The 20,472-nt window shown below is 43.4% G+C and overlaps 1 protein-coding gene across 1 annotated transcript; it reads right to left on the bottom strand.

Annotated features, from left to right (window-relative positions):
• Positions 1–182: 182 nt before the first annotated feature.
• CREG1 (cellular repressor of E1A stimulated genes 1) lies at positions 183–13,127 on the bottom strand. The gene is made up of 4 exons (XM_025391608.1): positions 12,693–13,127; positions 7,175–7,294; positions 5,275–5,459; positions 183–1,460 (listed from the first exon to the last, which is right to left on the bottom strand). The coding sequence occupies exons 1-4, from the start codon at positions 13,044–13,046 to the stop codon at positions 1,457–1,459; spliced, it is 663 nt and encodes a 220-aa protein (XP_025247393.1). The 5' UTR covers positions 13,047–13,127; the 3' UTR covers positions 183–1,456.
• Positions 13,128–20,472: the final 7,345 nt, after the last annotated feature.

The raw sequence follows: 20,472 nt of genomic DNA, 5'->3' as shown, positions 1-20,472 counted from the left end.
TCTGGCCATGCCCAGAATTTTAGGACATACGAGCTTTTTGCCAATTGGAAAGAGTGGTATTATTCACTTCAAGTTTCGAAACAGCCAGTGACTGATTTAGGAGCATGCTATTTTGATGGTAGACAATAAAACAAAGTGTAATAAATATTCATGTCTATGTTTAAGAAAACAAATCCAACACATTTCATTAAAATAATTCTTTTAATTATTGATGCTTTGAATAAGAAGTCCATTTTACTGAAGTTAGTATAAATTATTTTTCTTAAACAGAACCTGTTTGCTGGATCTCAGTTAAGTTCACTTTGTAGTTTTCAGACACAATGACTCATATTCAACTTTTCTCTTTGCCATTTAAGGATTCAGTGGCTTGATTCCTGACATTTCCTCTTTAAGAGGAATCTTATGTCATCTTCTGAAATCATGTATATGAGTAATAATATTAGTGTCTTCTCTTCTGAAGATGTGATTCTTTTAATGCCATGTTCTCTTCCCTCTGGTGACCTTAGATCGTAGTAGCACTAGAAGCTATTAAGAGATTTGGAGCAGTTGAGGAAGGTTTAGGTAATTGTTAAGAGTAGCAGTATTTTTAAAAAGCTGTGGAGAGTGGTTTGGGAGGGGATTTTGTCCCTGGTTGAAGCTGGTCCATGCTGGGTAAACTTTACTTATAAAAGAATACCAGCAACACACAAAATATTCTTCTCCTCTTTCTTTTGTAATCCAGTTTTGGGGCCAAAAAGTAATCTGTGTGCACATGTGTTTTGATAATACAGTCTCGACTTAGGTGGGGAAATTAAATTCAGGAGTTTCATGACTTTCTTTTGTTCTGAGTATCACTTTAGAGTGTAAAAAGTTTTTCAAAAAGTTCTTTATCAGAAATAGTTTCACTCTATGTTGGATTAACAATACCCAGGATTGTGAGACATAAATCAACGTGAGTAGGAAGCTCCATTTGAGTTTCATCATTGTCTGTCTATCTAGGCAAGATTTATTCAGGCGCACCATAATGGGGGCCAATCTTTTGCACGAGGCTCAGACAGCTCAGGAGGCAGCTGTGGTGAGTGATGCACTCTACCCAGCACAGTGGCTTCCAGAAATAAAGAACACATACTCAAGTACCTTCAATGCCAATGGGCAATTTAAATCTGGTACTCACTCCTCTTCAAAAGCACCACTGGAAACATCTTTGGAATTGATGGGACAAAACTTATTTGATTATAGTGAAGGATATTTCTCTATGAAAATGGCTTCAAAATATGAAAAAAGTAGCAACCACATCTTCCAAGAAATCCAGTAACAGGTCAACTCTATTCGTAAACAAGCAAGCAAACAAACCAGCATGTGACAGAAAACAGGCTAATATTCTGAGATGCTTTCCAGAGAAACATTAAGCCCTTTAAGTGTGTATGAGCCACTTTAAGAAACTTCATAAGTGTTGCTAAATTCGTCACAGTCTGCTTCACCTAGAAAGGGGAACAGAGAGGAAAAATTATTTTGTTAAACTGGGTTAACACATCTTAAAAATTAATTCATCCTAGGGAAGGACTAGATAAAATTTCTGATCTAAAATAAGATTCTGAGTTCATTTCAGCCACCAGAATATACTAAAGAACTGCTTGGGTTTGTTAAAATGCAGATTCCTGAGTTTTGGCTTCAATAAGTTGAAGGTAGGGCCTAGGAATCTTTATTTTAACAAGCAACCCTCCTCTCCAAGTATGATTCTGATACACTTTGATGAACTCTACTAGGATGTAGCAAGAAGCAGGCCATTGCCATGGCTGCTGCTGCTATCTCATTTAAGAATATCTGAAGGTTTAAAAGACAAAAATAGTTGAGAACAGAAGGAGTCCTGAACATCAGGGCAGAAGAGCAGTGATGAGCCATTGCCCAGTGATACTGACCCCAGCTGGCAGGTGAACTTTCCCCCTTCCAGCTGCCACCAACCAGGAAATCCATCTCTAAGTATCGAGACTAGGCAAGTCTGTAATCCATGACCTTTTGTTACCTGTGTGTTTGCTAGGAAATATCTGGATGTGCGCCAGAGGAGATAAAATGAGGCTTAGCACAAACATGCTGCTGCCCAGACTTAACAGTGGTCGGAAGCAATGCTTATGCTTATAAGAACTGCTTATTGGCCAGGTGCAGTGGCTCATGCCTGTAATCCCAACACTCTGGGAGGCCGAGGCGGGTGCATCACGAGGCCAGGAGATCGAGACCATCCTGGCTAACACGCCTCTACTAAAAATACAAAAAATTAGCTGGGCGTGGGGGCGGGCGCCTGTGCTCCCAGCTGCTCAGGAGGCTGAGGCAGGAGAATGGCGTGAACTGGGGAGGCGGAGCTTGCAGTGAGCCGAGATCGCGCCACCGCGCGCCAGCCTCGGCAACAGAGCGAGACTCTGTCTGAAAAAAAAAAAAAGAACTGCTTATTCCAGGGTGCCTGCAAATGCTTCGTGTAGACATTTAAGCCCTCCACTCAGCATGCAAACATGCTCACGGGGTCTTCACCCAACAGTCCAATGAGGCAAACCACATTCAGTTAAGCTCCTTATCAGCTCTCACAAGTGGCAGTCTCCATCTGTGTGAAACAGATTTCAGATGCAGAGGGCTTCGTGGTATTTGGAGGAATGATAACTTCCAAAACCCATCTGGACAAGCCAAGTAAAGTGCCTGCCAAGGTGGGGAAGCTCCAGAATGCCTGTGAGGCCCCTGTGAGTGGTTCCCCAAGAAGATGGGGGCTCTGGTTCTCACAGATATCACTGTACGCTCCCTGGACTATTAAACAGCTCTGGTGGCAAACCTGGTGGGTGGGATTAGTGGGGGCCCTCCTAGACTTGGCGATGGACAATTCCTAGCAGACTGCCCATCCCTCAGGTTCTGGTGCACTGCCTCAGAAGAGTCACATCCTGCTCTAGCCTTTGGGCCTCCTCTCAGGACAAGGAAAAAATGTTCTCTCTCTGTGCTGCAGAAAAGTGCTGCTTTGTCTGCATAATAAAGTGGGAACCTCAAAAGTATCTGTTTTACTCACTTATTCAGTGTGAAGACTTATGGGAAAAGAGTTTTATTTTGTTATTAAACCAGGCACTGCCTTTGGGCATGTTATTTATACAAAGATAACTGCGTTTCAAATATTATGTCCTGTGAAAGTAAACTGTAACTTCAAAGAGCAGGCCTGTCATTCTTAACAGTCATCCTGATAATTTGTTGCCGGGGAATAAGGTTGTAATTGCTACCCCTATATTCCTACGAAGTCAGATGGCTTCGCCAGCCCAGAAGACGATCACAGGCCCATGCCTCTCCTGCATGCACAGCAGCAAAACAAGCGCCAGGACTGTCGGATTCTTTATCCCAACAGAGCGTGAGAGTGTTTGTCTCAAGTAACGAGCCAGACAATCATTCCTAAACACCTGCTCTGTGACACATGCTGTCCTAGGCCCTGCTCGGAATTTTTTAAAAATAGAAACAAAACAAAACTGAGCTTCACTGTCAAGAAATTTCCAATCATGGTAGGGAGTCAATAGTCAATAGTTCAACATGGAACTGTTCTACAATTGAAAAAGACACAGATTAAATAAATGCTAAGAATTTAAGCCCTCAAATGACCTACAACTTACAAGTCTACCTTAGTATCATCACCATAATCTCCTGAAACAGCAGTCAGTCATTACAAGCAGAATGTGCATTATAAATTACACGGAGTTAGGAGCCTGGCCAACTACCAGTGAGGCAGCCAGAGGAGAAGTACAGCATCATGAACAGAAGTCAGGTGATGGCTCCGGAGCAAGAATGCCGGGGTTTGAATCCCAGCACCACCACTTTCTGACTGCAAGACTTTAGTCCAGTTTCGTCTCTGTGCATCAGCTTTCCATTTCACACATGAGAAAAACAGCACCTACCTGTTGCAGTGGAAGGTTGCGTAAGATAGGGATGTGGTGAGAATAGAATGAGTTAATACATGAAAAGTAACCCGTACAGCACCCAGCCAGTAATAAACAATGGACACTAGCTGTTATTGTTACTGTTCTTATCACCTCCCCAGATATGCCAGAATTCCCTGTGTCACCTGAGAGAAGCACCAGTCCCTTGTATTCCTTCATTTGAACCCTGAACTAACTCCAAAGACTCTGATTACACTCTTCTCTCCTTTCCCTTTCTGTCTTTAGGTCCTGGGCTTCATTTTCTCCCATGGCCTCGTTTGTCTCAGCCTCCTCCCTTCCAAGTACTTCTTGGCGGGATAAACCACAATCCCCACAGGCATCTGTAGTACTGGGGCTGATGGGATGGAGTTACTTGCTCAGACTCAGATGAAGGACGTTCACAGTCCAGGAGCACCTGAGTCTAAGCCTCATGAGAAAATGCCATCATGGGTCATAACTGGGTTCTGTCCAGGGCCCAACAAGCATAGCCTTAAAATGGAGTCTCAACCTGGTATCCAGGCCTGTAGACAGAGTTCAGGGGGTCTATGAACTTGGCTCAAAAATTTTTTTTTCGTTTTCATTAGGCTCTAACCGAAATGTATCATTTCCTTCAATAATGAATGTAGGGAATAAACCAGAGGGTGACAGCATATCTGTGACTGTCTCCAACAGAAATAGAGAAATCACAGATACTTTCATATCATGTTACAGGTGTTGCAGATGTCTTAAAATATTGTCTTCAATCCTCACTACTTTAAAAGCACAGAAAAGGCCAGGCACGGTGGCTCATGCCTATAATCCTAGCACTTTGGGAGGCTGAGGCAGGCAGATTGCTTGAGCTCAGGAGTTAGACACCACCCTGGGCAACATGGCAAAACCCTGTCTTTAAGAAAATACAAAAAATCAGCTGGGCGTGGAGGTCTGTGCCTGTATTCCCAGCTGCTTGGGAGGCTTGAGGCACAAGAATTGTTTGAACCCAGGAGGTGGAGCTGCAATGAGCTGAGATGGTGCCACTGCACTCAGCCTGGGTGACAGAGTAAGACTCTGTCTTAAAAAAAAAAAAAAAAAAGGAAAAAGTAATAGACGCATTACTAGATCTTACATTTAATATATTAATAAAACAATGAATTATTATATCACACATTTACAAATATTTTTATAAATGTATTTCATTACAGTTGATTTTCTTTTTAATTCTATATATTTTATGTGTTTAAAACATTATTCTGAGAACGGGTCAGTGCCTTTACCAGACTGCCCAGGGGGTCCAGGGCACATGAAATGGTTAAACCCCCCTTGCTTTAGAAGGCTGAAGATGGCTGTAAGGGCAGCAATCTTAGGTGAAAGATGTGTAAGTACTTACTGAACTGTGACGTTATAATATTCTTCCGGTGTCACAATTTTTGGTCCACCAAAGTAGTCCAGGACCCAGATATTGGTTATATTCAACTTAGCAAAGAACCAATTATGGCTGGAAGGCCAGGTTTTCATCTCAGGGTGTCGAATGAATAATGAATGCTTTGCAATATCCATTTCTGTTTCATTCACCTAAAGGACATATATGAAAGGACATATATGACACATAGCAGTAACACTTCATTTTCTCATTTGTTAAGAATGTGTGATTTGGCCGGGCACAGTGGCTCACGCCTGTAATCCAAGCACTTTGGGAGGCTGAGGCGGGCAATCATGAGGTCAACTTGGCTAACACGGTGAAACCCTATCTCTACTAAAAACACAAAAAAAACAAAAAATTAGCCAGGCATGGTGGTGGGTGCCTGTAGTCCCAGCTACTTGGGAGGCTGAGGCAGGAGAATGGCGTGAACCTGGGAGGCGGAGCTTGCAGTGAGCTGAGATCGCGCCACTGCACTCCAGCCTGGGCGACAGAGTGAGACTCCACCTCAAAAAAAAAAAAAAAAAAAAAAAAGAATGTGTGATTCTAGCATTCTATAAATCCTAAGAGTTTACTTAGTTGTAAATCTTGGTCTTAACCTTTTGGAATCAAGAGAAAACAAAGGAAATGTAAAGAATGCAGAGAATAAAGATTTCAACTGTTGGTGAAAACAGATATAACGAAGTGGGAAACCACTGTACGTATAATACCAACTTCCATTGGTAAAAAGGCATTTTGAGCTATTAGAATAACCAGCACTAAGTACTATAACATTACTGGTGCCTAAGACATGTAATGTCTAGCATATTTACCCCGTAACATGGACATGTTAAACATACAGATGAATGTACTGAAGGATAAAAATGTTTGGAAGCCACATAACAGAACTCAAAAGCATGTGCTGCTCCTCCATCTTTTTCCTGCCAGTGAAGGACCCTCAACTACAGAGATGCATCCACAAAGAATTTTCAGACCATAAATAACACTTGTCATTAATGATTGACACGGTCAAAAAGCAAATCTGCTGGCTGGGTAATCAGATCAGCACTCCTGACACCGTGCCCACTGCTCTTCCTGAGATTGTATTTGACCTCTTCCCTTCAGCAGGTGATCCAAACTAAATTCACTTCCAGTTTTCAGTAACGGACAGTCCTCTGGTTGGCCTACTTAATATGTTTTCTCTGCTTTAAGCCACTGTTAAAATATGGAGACAAGGAGCCCAGACATGAAAAAACATTATACCAATGTAAAATATAATGGAGAATAGACGGCTTTGGTCAACCAGATGTTCTTAAGTAAGAATAACTTTATATACAGGAGCTTCATAGTTGTTGCATCTGCTTGGTTTCAGAAAATCATTCATTTTCCTCATACCTTATTTGACACCTATATGAAAACAACTTATTAAAACGTTTGGTTTTCATGGAATTACTTCACCTATTAGAATAGAACATGTCCTGACTGGGCATGGCATTCACAAATCAACTGCATTTCACTCTCAAAAGATCTATTCTGCCAGGCATGGTGGCTCACGCTTGTAATCCCAGCACTTTGGGAGGCCAAGGTGGGTGGATCACTTGAGGTCAGGAGTTCGAGATCAGCCTGGCCAACATGGTGAAACCCCATCTCTACTAAAAATACAAAAATTAGCTGGGTGTGGTGATGCGTGCCTGTAATCCCAGCTACTAGGGAAGCTGAGGCACAAGACTCGCTTGAACCCAGGAGGCAGAGGTTGCAGTGGCCGAGATCACACCACTGCATTCCAGCCTGGGAGACAGAGTGAGACTCTGTCTCAAAAGAAAAAAGATCTTTCACTGTGAATACGATGGTGTTCTGAAACTATCTCCCTTCCTGTAGGATAACTACTTACCTTGGTCACAGTTCCTGACAGTATTATGTGAGCACAAAGGGGACTTTGTGGATCAAATCCATGTTTCTTGCAGAAGTTGGTCTGTGCCAAAGTCATGGTCAGTGTAGCATACGGATTCTCCTGTAGAGAGAAAATGAAGATCCTCTCATGTGAAATATGGTTTCTGGAGAGGTAATAAATTTCAAAAGTTGCATACATGATGTCCCTAGAACTTGACTGGTCTTCCATGAAACAGTGAATTGTAAAACATCACCTTCCACTCGGGAAAATAATACTTGGATAGTATCCTGACCACTCCCCAAAGGGGGTGGGGGGGCTTCACATTTAAAATTAACTGACTTGGTAAAAATTATTTCAGTATACTTTTTCTGAAACCCTGAATTTAATCCATATTCATCAGAAGAATTATAATTATAGTGACACCCAAATTCAAGGCTGTTCTATAGGCTTCACTGAAAGATTTAAAGGGTTAAACTCTAATACAGAACCACTGCATAAAAACACCACAGTTGCTCAACTGGCTAACTATGCGATTTAAGCAAGAAAGTAGCTGAATCATGCTGCTTGGTTATCTTACATTAGCAGAAACTGTCATGTGATTTCAAAACTGGAGAAGTTGTTCATTCCTGCTTCAGTAAGTCTTATCCCACATTCAAAAAGTAACACAAGTAAAATTCTTAATGCCTTCTTATTCAGACATCAACTTCATAAAAGGCATTGTTGACAGATGATAGCAAAATTCACACATTGCATTTTAGACTATTTAGCTCTTTAAGCTCTAAGTGTCTTGTGTGGAGAATTGTGCCATTTCACAGTGATCCATCAGAACAGAGAGTCATAAAGAGATTTCTTTGAAATCATTTAGCCAAATAGTCACTGTCTAGAAACTATTAGGCAAGGCACCATACGAGACCAAAAACGGGGAGGGGGACACCCAGGTAAACTCCCTCTGAGTTTAGAATCTGGTTGAAAAGGCAGACATAAACAAAAGTGTATGTCCAGCATAGACTGGAGTGATAGAGGAACTATAAGGGGCTTTATAATACATTCAAAACCAGGATAGAAGGTGGGAGGACGTATTAAAGGGAGAGGAGACGCTGACTGCAAAAAACACAGAACTGGGTGAGCCTAAGACTTGATGAAGAGCACCAAGAAACCTGATTTGCTGGAAAGAGGGGCCTTCCTACGGGAGGAGGCTGGGGTTGGGAGTGGAGAGGGCTCAAACCCAAGTTAAGGAGTCTAGATTGTAATTTGTAGGCCAGCCTTAGGCAGTGTTTTCGAAGAACCACCTGCCTGGAGAGCTTGTTAAAATGCTGATTTGGGTTAAAATGTTGAAACAAGCCTCACTCCCAACCCAGATAACCGCAATTTTTTCTTTTTTTTTTTTTTTTGAGATAGAGTCTTGCTCTGTCACCCAGGCTGGAGTGCAGTGGTACGATCTCAGCTCACTGCAACCTCCGACTCCTGGGTTCAAGCGATTCTCCTGCCTCAGCCTCCCAAGTAGCTGGGATTACAGGTGCGTGCCACCACGCCTGGTAATTTTTGTATTTTTAGTAGAGACAGGGTTTCATCATGTTGGCCAGGCTGGTCTTGAACTCCTGACCTTGTGATCTGCCCGCCTCGGCCTCCCAAAGTGTTGGGATTACAGGCGTGAGACATCGCACCTGGCCTGCAATGTTTTTTTTAAGACAGCGTCTCACTCCGTCACCCAGGCAGTCACCCAGTGCAGCGGCACAATCATGGCTCATTGTGGCCTCGACCTCCAGGGCTCATGTGATCCTCCCATCTCAGCCTCCTGAGTAGCTGGGACTATAGGTGTGCATCACCACACCCAGCTAATGTTTTTTTAATTGTTGTAGACGTGGGGTTTCACTATGTTGCCCTGGCTGGTCTCAAAATCCTGGACTCAAGTGATCTCCCACCTCGGCCTTCCAAAGTGTTGGGATTACAGGCATGAGCCACCAAGCTGTCCTCTATCTGCATTTTATTTAGAAACAGAATCAAGCTCTGTCACCCAGGCTGGAGTGCAATGGCGTGATCTCAGCTCCCTGCAACCTCTGCCTCCCAGGCTCAAGTGATGCTCTCACCTCAGCCTCCCAAATAGCTGGGACTACAGGCGCACACCACCATACCCAGTTAAGTTTTGTATTTTTAGTAGAGGCGGGTTTCACCATATTGGCCAGGCTGGTCTCCAACTCCTGACCTCAGGTGATCCGCTCGCCTCGACCTCCCAAAGTGCTGGGATTACAGGCTGGAGCCACCGTACCCTGCCTCTATGTGCGTTTTAAACAAACATTGCAGGTAACTCTTCGGCAGCTCTAGGCAGTTGGGTGTTGTTAAAGGTTTCTGGCCAGAGGGCAACGCTGTGACAGGTATTTTTGTTAATCTATTTGGGTAGGCAAGGTGGATGGGGCAGACAGGAAGACTATGTAAGAGTTGTTCTAGTACTTTTAGGCATGAGGTGACAAGCTTAAGGATGAGGTGGCAGGAATAAAGAGGAAGGGGCAAGGACAGAGGCAAAGAAGGCAACAGAAAACTGTCAGGACTTGGGAACCGAGGGATTTGGGGAGGCAGTGAGAACCAACTGGGTTTAATGAGAAAACAGTACTTCCACTAACAGAAATGCAGAAGATCAAAAGCAGCTGGTTTCAGGAGGAAGAGAAAGGACTGGATTTAAACATGTTGAATTTGAGGTGGTGGCAAACTAATGAAGTGAAAATGAACAGCAAGCAGAAATACAGAAAACCTTGAAGAGGTCAGAAATGGACACACATCTGGAAGTGAGTCCTAGTAAGGACTAGAAGGGAATGTATACAATGAGAGTGTATACAGTGAGAGTGTATACAATGAGAGTGTATACAGTGAGAGTGTATACAATGAGAGTGTACACAGTGAGAGTGTATACAATGAGAGTGTATACAATGAGAGTGTATACAATGAGAGTGTACACAATGAGAGTGTATACAATGAGAGTGTATACAATCTTCTGAGGATCACTACAGGGAACAAAAGAGTAGGAAACTGACTTTGAGGGACACTTATTTTAGTGTGTCAGAGAAAAAAATCAAGAGTGACCAGAACAGAAAGGGCATATCACAAGAAAAGAATGCCAAAACGGAAGGGGGGCTAATAGTAAGAGGTCTTGGTGCAGATAATCAAACCCCAAGATTTCCCTTCTGACTCACTGGCTCTGCAGCGAAACATGGTCCCGCTACAAGCTAACATCAGCAACTCTGTCCTACAGACATTTACTATACAAAAATGCCACAAAGAAAGAGACAGACAAAAGACACATCCCAGTGGTAAGTCCATTTGAAGTTCACAACCTATCTCTAAGTTACAGAGGACAGGCATTTTACACGTGAGAAATGGTCCCAAACCTAGGTCTTCTTGTTCCTTCTGAATGATTTCACCCCCTGTCAATGAGAAGAGATGCAGAGCACCCTGGAGGTCAGAAGGAGGAAAAGAAAAAAGCAGAAACTTTGACCAGCTAATTGATGGAATCAAGTCAGACAAATTCTGATGTGGCCACTTCTTTTCACTGCCATCATGGAAACCTGAAGCCCTGGGTAGGTTCCTTGCCACTGTCCTATCTATTTCTAGAAACATGAAAGACCTGGGCTAAAGTCCTACCTGACAGCCATTAGCTGGCTGGTCACAGGGTAAGTCCCTGTACCTCTGAGTCTGTGTTTCCTCACTTCTGAAATGGGGACAATAATACCAGGAACTCCCTGGTCACCTCACAAATTTAAATATGATTATGTATTGCTCAACCTCCCTCCTTCCCCATTAGAATCATCAGGGAGTGGTTTGTGGGGCACGGGGGAAGGGGTGTTGTCTTAAAATAAAATGTGTTTTCAATGAAATACCTTGGCATCCCATTGTTAAAGCCTTCTTAAGTGACTGTGATTTGCAGTCAAAGTTGAGCACCGCTGATGGAGTGGAGTGAGTTTGTTTTGAGCAAATGCCTAAAGGTGTGGAATGGGCTGGGAATGAGAAAATGGTGAACTGGGGTGTATCTGCCTTAGCTAAAAGAGGGCACTGCTTCTGTTTTGGCTCAGAGAATGCAGGCCCACAGTGTCACTGGATCTTCCCATTTTTCAAGAAAAGTTAGAGATTTACATTTTAAAGTAAAATCTAAATTTTAAAATGTTGGTCACAAATTCAACTTTATTAAAAACAAAACAGAACTTTGTGTGGGCCAAAGTGGTCGGTGGGACATATTCAGCTGATGGGCCGCCAGCCTGGGATATGTGGTGTGAAGAAAGATGAACCTGAGATGAAACTAGGGGTTTGCCCGCTGGCTTTAAACAAGTTACTTAACCTAGGTAGGCCTCAAGTTCTTCATCTGCAGAATGGGGTATATGATACCTACTTCAAATAATTAACAGAAGAGACAATGAATGGAAGGCGAATGGAAAAGTGATGAATCAAGCATCAGTTTCTTACATCCTGTCTTTATCAACAACGCTGTAGTTTCAGAGTTGAACTCAAATGTGAGAGCTTTGTCAAAAAGACCTTCCATCAAATCAGGTTTCGTTCCTGGACTCTCTGCGTCTCCGGCCTCCCAAGCCGTGTCTGTGACCCCATCCCTGAGAGAGCAGAGGTCCACTAGAGTTGTAAGTGTGGCCCTGCACCAGAAGGTGGGCAAAGGGCGAGGAAGAGATGGACTTTCAATTAGCTCTGCATCTTACTGAGGAGCCACTATGCCTGTGGAGGCCTAAAGACTGCAGTAATCATTGTAATCGTCCACGACATTGTACTTTAGCTTCTTGCTGCAGGAGGGAAAAGCTTAATTCAGGAAGGGTAAGAGAGAGCAAGAAACCCTGAAGTCACATATTAAAGTGTTTAAATACCCAACAATCTCTATGCCCTGTAAAACCTTTAAGAATAGGAGCCGAGGCCGGGCGCCGTGGTTCACACCTATAATCCCAGCACTTTGGGAGGCCGAGACGGGTGGATCACTTGAGGTCAGGAGTTCGAGACCAGCCTGGCCAACATGGTGAAACCCCGCCTCCTCTAAAAATACAAAAATTAGCCGGGTGTGGTGGCACACAACTGTAATCCCAGCTATTCGGTAGGCTAGGCACGAGAATCGTTTGAACCTGGGAGGCAGAGGTTGCAGTGAGCTGAGATAGCGCCACTGCACTCCAGCTTGGGCCACAAAGGGAGACTCCGTCTCAAAAAAAAAAAAAAAAAAAAGAATAGGAGCACAGTTAATAGAGACCCTGTGCCCCAAGATGACTCAGGACCACTCAGGGATGAGAAGTCCTCGGGCTGTTGGCAGAGAATTTATACCCCAGGTGCGTGGCCCAGTCGCAGGGGCGTGTGCGAAATTCCTGGTACCTAGTTGCCCAACACCCGGGACGCTGCAACGCCCACCTGCCAGCGCTGCAGAGAAGCGGCAGACGTTCGAGCCACGCTCCACCTCCCGGGAAGAATTTGGGCCAAGGTGAAGGCTTGCTCTGTGGCCGCCCCGCCCACAGCCCGCCTGGGGAAGCCGCGGGCCCCAGCTCACCTGCAGGTTGTTGACGGAGAGCTGCAGCGGGCTCAGGTAGAAGTAGGGCACGCCGCTGCCCGCGCCCGGGGGCCCGTCGCTGAGCGAGAGCACGTCGGCGAAGGGCCGGCCGCGCACCGCCTCCAGCGTGGAGATGGTGGCCAGAGCGCCCCAGTCGGAGACGTGCGTCACGAAGCGGGCCACGCGCGCCGCGTCCTCGCGGGGTGGTAGCGGCGGCAGCAGCGAGACCTCGTCCCAGTCCCCGTGGTCCCGGCCACCGCGACCCCGCGCGGGCGACACGAGCAGCGCCAACAGCGTCGACGCCAGCAGGGCGGCGAGCAGGGCGCGCGCGGACCCGCGGGCTAGCCCGGCCATGGCGGTGTCTCCAGCCAGAGTCCCAGGCCCCAACACCTGCAGCGACCCAGCGTGAACCCGGCGCGCCCAGGCCCCGCCTCTCCGCGATGTGCCAATCAGAGCTAAGCACAATGCAGGGGGCGGGGTCCCTCTGCCGTTCCGCAACCTGCGGGAGACGCGATTGGTTCATCCGCCTTCCAATCGCTCCGCCCGCCCTCTTAAAGTATTGTGAATTTGTCCTAATTGGGATATTTGTTTTGTTTTGTTTGACAGGCGGAGAAAGAAAGGCTTGAAGAAATCCAGCAACTTGCCCAAGTCGTACTGCTAGGAAAAGACCAGCCTCTTTACACAGGCACACACCCCTCCTTTTAATACCTTTGGAGATGAATATCTGGCATCTGAGAGGAAATGCTGCATTTTCTACCCATGCGCCTCTTTTCTGTTGAATTTACCATCAGCTCCAAAGAACAGCGAGGGTCAAGCAAACACTGACATATAGGTGCTTGGAGATAAACGTTTATTCGATTTGGCCAAAGCGAGAAGGCGGGAGGGCAAGATCTCTCAAATCCGCCTTTACAAAAAGAAGAAGTAGAGAGTCTTTATGCGGCCAGAGAGTCAGGGAGGAGGAGTTTCAGGGAATGAGGGGAAAAGTCTGTGTTTCTTCAATCTCAGATAATTCCTTGAACAATCAGATTTCTGGGCGTCAGAAGCTAGTCTCAATGTACCTCAAAGGACTTATTCCTCCTGCAAACTTTTTCTTAACCCTGAAGTTATCTCCTCCTGCTTGAGAAAGACACAGTACATCAGCAGTTTATGATTATGTTGTAGGAACAAGGGATATTGGGCAAAAAGAGAGTTGTTAACATGTGCAAGCAAGGGCCTAATCAGAAGTTTCATTATTTCAGTCACTAACAAATGCTGGGGTGCTGAAATCTCAAGGGGTCCCCTTACACTAGTAGTAAAGTTAGGCAGAAACCCAAAAGTTCAAGACCTTTAAAAATTTTTTATTTACTTATTTTTAAATTTTTAATTTTTGTGGGTACATAGTAGGTGTATACATTTATGGGGTACATGAGATATTTTGCTACAGGCATACAATGCATAATACTCATATCTGGGTAAATGGGGTATCCATTGCCTCAAGCATTTATCCTTTGTGTTACAAACAATCCAACTATACTTTTAGTTATTTTAAATGTACACTTAAATTATTATTGACTCTAGTTACCCTGTTGTGCTATCAAATACTAGGTCTTATTCTAACTATTTTTTGTACACATTAGCCATCCCCACTCCTCGCCCGTAAGTCCCCCCGCTACCCTTCCTGGCTTCTGGTAACCATCCCTCTACTCTCTATCTCCATGAGTTCAATTGTTTCCATTTAAGCTCCCACAAATAAGTGAGGACGTGTGAAGTTTGTCTTTCTGTGCCTGACTTATTTCACTTCACATAATAACCTCCAGTTCCAACCATGTTGTTGCAAAGACAGACAGGATCCCATTCATTTTTTATGGCTGAATAGTACTCCATTGTGTATATATACCACATTTGCTTTATCCATTCATCTGTTGATGGACACTTAGGTTACTTCTAAATCTTGGCTGTTGTGAATAGTGCTGCAATAAACACAGGAGTGCAGACATCTCTCAATATACTGATTTTCTTTATTTTGGGGATATACCTAGCTGTGGGATTGCTGGATCATATGGCACCTCTATTTTTAATTTTTTGAGGAACCTTCAAATATTTTTCCATAGCGGTTATACTAATTTACATTCCCACCAACACTGTACAAGGGTTCCCTTTTCCCCACATCCTCACCAGCATTTGTTATTGCCTGTCAAGACCTTTTAAACTACCGGCCCAGGAGTCCCTCATATAGACACGTACAGGGATTGTTAGTCTACTATCAATATCCCATGTATAAATTTGAACTTACCAGTTCAGGACCTGTTAAGACATAAAGCTTGGGGTCGGTGGTTTCATGAATTTATTGCCCCTGCTGCCCTTCCCTGCTCCATGTAAGGGACATTCCTTTTGCTTCTTCTAAGATGACCTGTCTCATTCTTTCAGGGGTGCTCCTGATTCTGCTATTCTGGAAACTGGTAAATAAGCTCATAGCACCTGGCCTCCATTCTTCATGACTTTAAGCTTTGGTCACGTCTTTTTGGAGCAAGTCTTAATCTTTTTGGCCTGGCCTCAAATTTCCACTGTAATTGTTGTTATAAAGACTGTATGGTGGTGTTAGTACAAGAGTTTGTCATCTTGTAAAGCTGGCTCTGGCAGACACCTGGCCCTGTGAGGCTGAGTTGTGTAACAGAGGTGAAGTAATTTCACTCAGCTGCTGAGCAGCTGTGGGCAACAGGTCCCACCGCTACTTCCCTTCTCAAACCCAGCCTCCTAGTATTCAGCCAACTTCTCAGGCTACTCAGTAGGAATTGTGTCTCAGAAGCAAGATCATCTACTCTGAATAGGAGACTTCAGTGCCCTCTGGTGGCCAAATGATGTCACACACCCTGATTTCGACATTGGGGTAGAAGGATCTTTAATTAAAGTTGGTTTGCTTTATAACAACTGAATTTGGAGGAACTTCAAGATAGATGGAAAACTAAGTGGGAGAAGTTCAAAAGGAGGAAAATTGGGTTCATCATTTTAAAAACAAATGATTAATACAAATAGTTTGAGTACCTGCCAGTTATAAACATTTCATCCCTTACCTGTTAAGGAAAGAATACTCTCACATTTGGAGTTCTAATCTCAGGTCTGCCATTATCTTGCCATGTGACCATATGATTTTATCTTACCTTTGGGCCTCAATTTTCTCCTCTGAAATGAGGAATTGAATTAGATGATATTAACATCTGATGCCTCTTGTAGCCCTGTATCTTCTTTTTCCTTGTGGTTGTTTGTTTTTCTTTTCTTTTCTTTTTTGAGACAAGGTCTTGCTCTGTCACCCAGGCTACATTGTGGTGGTGGCTCATAGCTCACTGCAGCCTCAAACTCCTGGGCTCATGTGATCCTCCCTCAAGTGATCCTCCCACCTCAGACTCCCATGTAGTTGGGACTAAAGATGTATGCCACCACAGCTGGCTAATTTTTCATTTTTTGTAGAAATGGAGTCTCATATGCTGCCCAGGCTGGTCTTGAACTTCTGGCCTCAACTGGTCCTCCCACCTCATTCTCCCAAAGTGCTGGGATTATAGGCATGAGCCACTATGCCTGGCCTTATTTTTCTATTAACATGCAAAGTATGAGCCCTTTGTAAGTTTCACAATGTGAATTTTTTTGCAAGAAGATGAAAACATTTATTTATTGCTACACCATTTATTACTGGCATACAAAATAGCAATAGACCCTCTTACAGCTCCATTATAAAACACGTGCCTAGAGCTTGGTCTCAGGTATCAGAGCAGGAGAATGAGGTCTACAAACCCTCCGGCTTTAAGCACACCACCTCAGTATCTGTCTTTGTGTTTGCTGTTCCCTATGCTCAAAATGCTCTTCCCTCAGCTGCTGGCATGGCTGCCTCCCTCCCATCGGGACCTCCACTTAGATGTCACTCCTCAGCAGTGATTCCTGGAGCCCTCTTTCCGAGAGGCCTTCCCCAGTTACTCTCCATCAGCCAACTCTATTTCTTTCATAGCAATCATTAATTCATCATAACAAAAATAAATACTATCATAACAGTATTTATCTATTTTTTTAGCTACGTGTTAATTGTCTCCACTGGTAGAATGGAGCTCTGGGAGAGCAGGAATGTTGTCTATGCTGTCCACCTTCATATTCCCAATGCTCAGAGTGGGCACTACATAAATATTTATTGAATGACTACCTGATGGTGAGTAATACCTGGCAAAATTCTGTGCACATAGAGCTGTATAAAATTAATAGGAAGTGAGGATGACTAACAACCAGACACTCCACCGGCCACTCCAGCTTTTGCTTAGCAAATCCTCCTCATTGGGATATTAGGGGAAGCCCTCAGCCAGGAGTGGCTAAAATGGTCATTCCAGATCCTGCTGCTTCTCATCCTGACTTTATGTTTTCATTTGAACAGCCTACACTGGTCCCCATTCCCACAGGCCCACTGTGGAATAGCTATCTTTTCCTTATGTCGAGGTTTGATCCTTGTGACCAACCTACTCTGCCAACTCCTTCTTTTACATAGTGTTGCCCTTGTTTATTTGTCTAGGCCACCACCGGTTCCTTCTGGGTTAGAAGTGGTGGCTTTGTCCTTTCTATGCCCCAGCACTGAGCACAGATCCAGGCATTCAGCAGGTACCCATTACATGTTATTGACAAATGAATTGTATCAGAACAATCACACCAAGGGCAGAGGGTTCCCAGGCTGTCTGCCGTAGCTCAGGCTTTAGTCTTTGAAGAATAGAAAATTTCTCTTTTGTGGTATGCATGCTTCAAATAGTAGATAGCTAGTAAAACAGTGAAGACAGTTAGCTCTGGAGTTAGCCACTTAATCATGACCTTACATAGGATGATACTGAACCACAATTTCCCTGTCATTAAAATCATAGCTCCTTCTTCACTGGATTTTTATGGGGATTAAATGAGAGAATGCATTTAAAATATCCATTATAGTGCCTGGAACAGAATAGATGCTCAGTAGTTATTAGCTATGTGTTAGTAATTGTTAGTTTTTTTCCCTACTATTTCTTTTTTTTTTTTTTTTTTAAGACAGAGCCTTGTTCTGTCACCCAGGCTGGAGTGCAGTGGTGCAATCTCAGCTCACTGCAACCTCCACCTCCAGGGTTCAAGCGATTCTCCTGCCTCAGCCTCCTAAGTAGCTGGGATTACAGGCACGTGCCACTGCACTCAGCTAATTTTTTGTATTTTTAGTTGAAATGGGGTTTCACTATATTGGCCAGACTGGTCTCGAACTCCTGACCTCAGGTGATCCACCCGTCTCGGCCTCCTGAAGTGCTGGGATTACAGGCATGAGCCACCATACCCGGCCTTTTTCCACTATTTCTGTTCCCACTTTCTACTCTAAAAAACTGTAGATTACTTCATTTAATTTCTCTGTAGATTTTTCACACTTTTCACTGTGGCCTCTGCAGGAAAAAAGAAGCCTCTTGAAAAAAATAACTTTATAAGATGTCTTGAAAGTCCACAGGCAGCTATTGAGGAAGAACTTTCATAGCTCACCCCAGCTTTGAGGGAGAAAATGCTGATGCTTGTTATTTTTCATTAAGCAGATAGCCTTTCCCCATGGTTCTTCTCACATCCCTTCACTTGAATCAAATGTTCCGAATTTAAAAGGTAGCAACGAAAACTTGCCCTTTTGCTGACTGCCTTGAGTTTTACATTTTTCTCTTTCATGCACATTTACATTTGGATAACAATTATTTTCCAGACATTTGGGGAACAATTCTTGACTCCTTTCAATCTAGAGGACATGTTTTCCAAATGCCTGACAGTGCTTGGTACATAGAAAGACTTGTTAATATGTATCTTTTGGATTGCATTTGTTTAATCAAAAACTCATTAACTAAGCTTTAGAAGAGTAGTCATCCCAGTATTTCAATATATTTGTAATATTTGTTTTTTTAATTTTACTTTAAGTTCTGGGATACATAGGCAGAACGTGCAGGTTTGTTACATAGGTATACACGTGCCATGATGGTTTGCTGCACCCATCAACCTGTCATCTAGGTTTTAAGCTCCACATGCATTAGGTATTTGTCCTAATGCTCTCCCTCCCCTTTACCCCCACCCCCCCCCACAGGTCCTGGTGTGTGATGTTCCCCTCCCTGTGTACATTTGTTCTCATTGTTCAGCTCCTACTTACGAGTGATAACATGCAATGTTTGGTTTTCTGTTCCTGTGTTAGTTTGCTGAGAATGATGGCTTCTTGCTGCAAAGGACATGAACTCATCCTTTTTTATGGCTACAAATTATTCCATGGTGTATCAATGTATCAGTCATATTAAACAGGAAAAGAAAGTTACCTGCAAGTCAGAAGAAAATAATTAAATCAGAATTTGCACTAAAACAAGGCCAGCCTTTCACATCATCACCATAGCAGTTTTAAAAGCACAAATGAAAGAGTGCCCTATAACAAAATATCTGTCCACTTTGCCTGCCAAATGCCCATAATTCCACTACTTATGCATTTGTACATTATATGTATGCATTTAACACTTAAGTATGCATTGAGTGCCAAACACGCCCTGGGTGCTGTGATGGGTGCTGAGAATGAAAATTATTAATAGACATTGTCCCTAATTTTAAGAAAAATTTCTGCTTAATTAATTCACAAATATGCAAAGAGGCAAATTATACTTCGATGTCATTAGTGCAATGTGGAGGGCTATCCACAGGTAAAGGGGCGAGGGAAGAAGAAGCAGAGGCCTGTCTCGAGGGAATGTTCATATCAGAGGTATTCTTGAGTTGAATCTTGAAGAATAAATAGAAGCGTGGCAGACAGTGAGGAGGTGGGAGAGAGAGAAGGAGAGGAAGAGTTTTACACAGAGGAAATAGTAGGTACATCGGCAAGAAGACATGATTTTTCAGAAAAAGCCATTTTAAGTTGAAGAGAATGTGAAGAACCAATGCGGGGAGATGAGCATGTTCAGCTGGGTAGGGGAAATGTATCATGCCAAGAAGAGATTTTGACTTTGGGAAGCCATAGAAAATTCATGTGTTAGAAAGATCAGTTCAGACACGATGGCTCATGCCTGTAATCCCAGCACTTTGGGATGCCAAGGTAGGTGTATCACTTGAGCTCAGGGGTTCAAGACCAGCTTAGACAAAATGGCAAAATCCCATCCCTACCAAAAGATACAAAAAAATTTAACTGGGCATGGTGGTGCATACCTGTAGTATCAGCTACTGGGGAGGCTGAGGTGGGAGGATGACTTGAGCTCAGAAGGCAGAGGTTGCAGTAAGCCAAGATTGTACCACTGTACTCCAGCCTAGGTGACAGAGTTAGACCTTGTCTCAACAAAAAACAAAAAGAAAAAGAAGGGAAGAAAGAAAGAGAAAGAAAGAAAGAAAAAAAGAAAGAAAGAAAGAGAGAGAGAGAGAGAGAAAATGTAATTTTATGAAGATATCTGTTCTCCCCAAGTTATCCTATTAATTCAGTGACTTCCAACCAAAATCTCCACAGAATTTTGTAAGGGAAACTGATGAGCTGGTTTTGGAATTTATTTGGAACTGTAATCTATAGGGATAACTAAGATACTTTTGCAAAAGAAAAGCAGTGAGGGGGAAATTGCCCTATAACTATCATTCATACTGTAATCTCTCCAAGAAAACGTAACAATATAACTTAAAGCTTTAAAGCATAATTTTAACAAACATATTACAATACCATTTGTAGGACTTAGACTGATTTTTGCTACCTTACAGTGTCATGAAAAACAAATATATATGTGTTCATTGACAAAAGCTCATAGGTTAAAACATACTGTACATGACAGTAATTGAG

This window comes from Theropithecus gelada, chromosome 1 (genome assembly GCF_003255815.1).
Source record: "Theropithecus gelada isolate Dixy chromosome 1, Tgel_1.0, whole genome shotgun sequence".
Classification (NCBI taxonomy): Eukaryota; Metazoa; Chordata; class Mammalia; order Primates; family Cercopithecidae; genus Theropithecus; species Theropithecus gelada.
The sequence above is the reverse complement of the archived record's forward strand: the minus strand, read 5'-3'. Positions and strand labels throughout refer to the sequence as shown.

Bases quoted from the DNA above. Each gene is read 5' to 3' on its own strand.
- CREG1 (XM_025391608.1), bottom strand. From the start codon at position 13,046: ATGGCCGGGCTAGCCCGCGGGTCCGCGCGCGCCCTGCTCGCCGCCCTG. The intron at 7,295-12,692 runs GTGAGCTGGGGC...TTCTCTCTACAG, and splicing joins TCTCCGTCAACAACCTGCAG to GAGAATCCGTATGCTACACT. The intron at 5,460-7,174 runs GTAAGTAGTTAT...TATGTCCTTTAG, and splicing joins TGTCAGGAACTGTGACCAAG to GTGAATGAAACAGAAATGGA.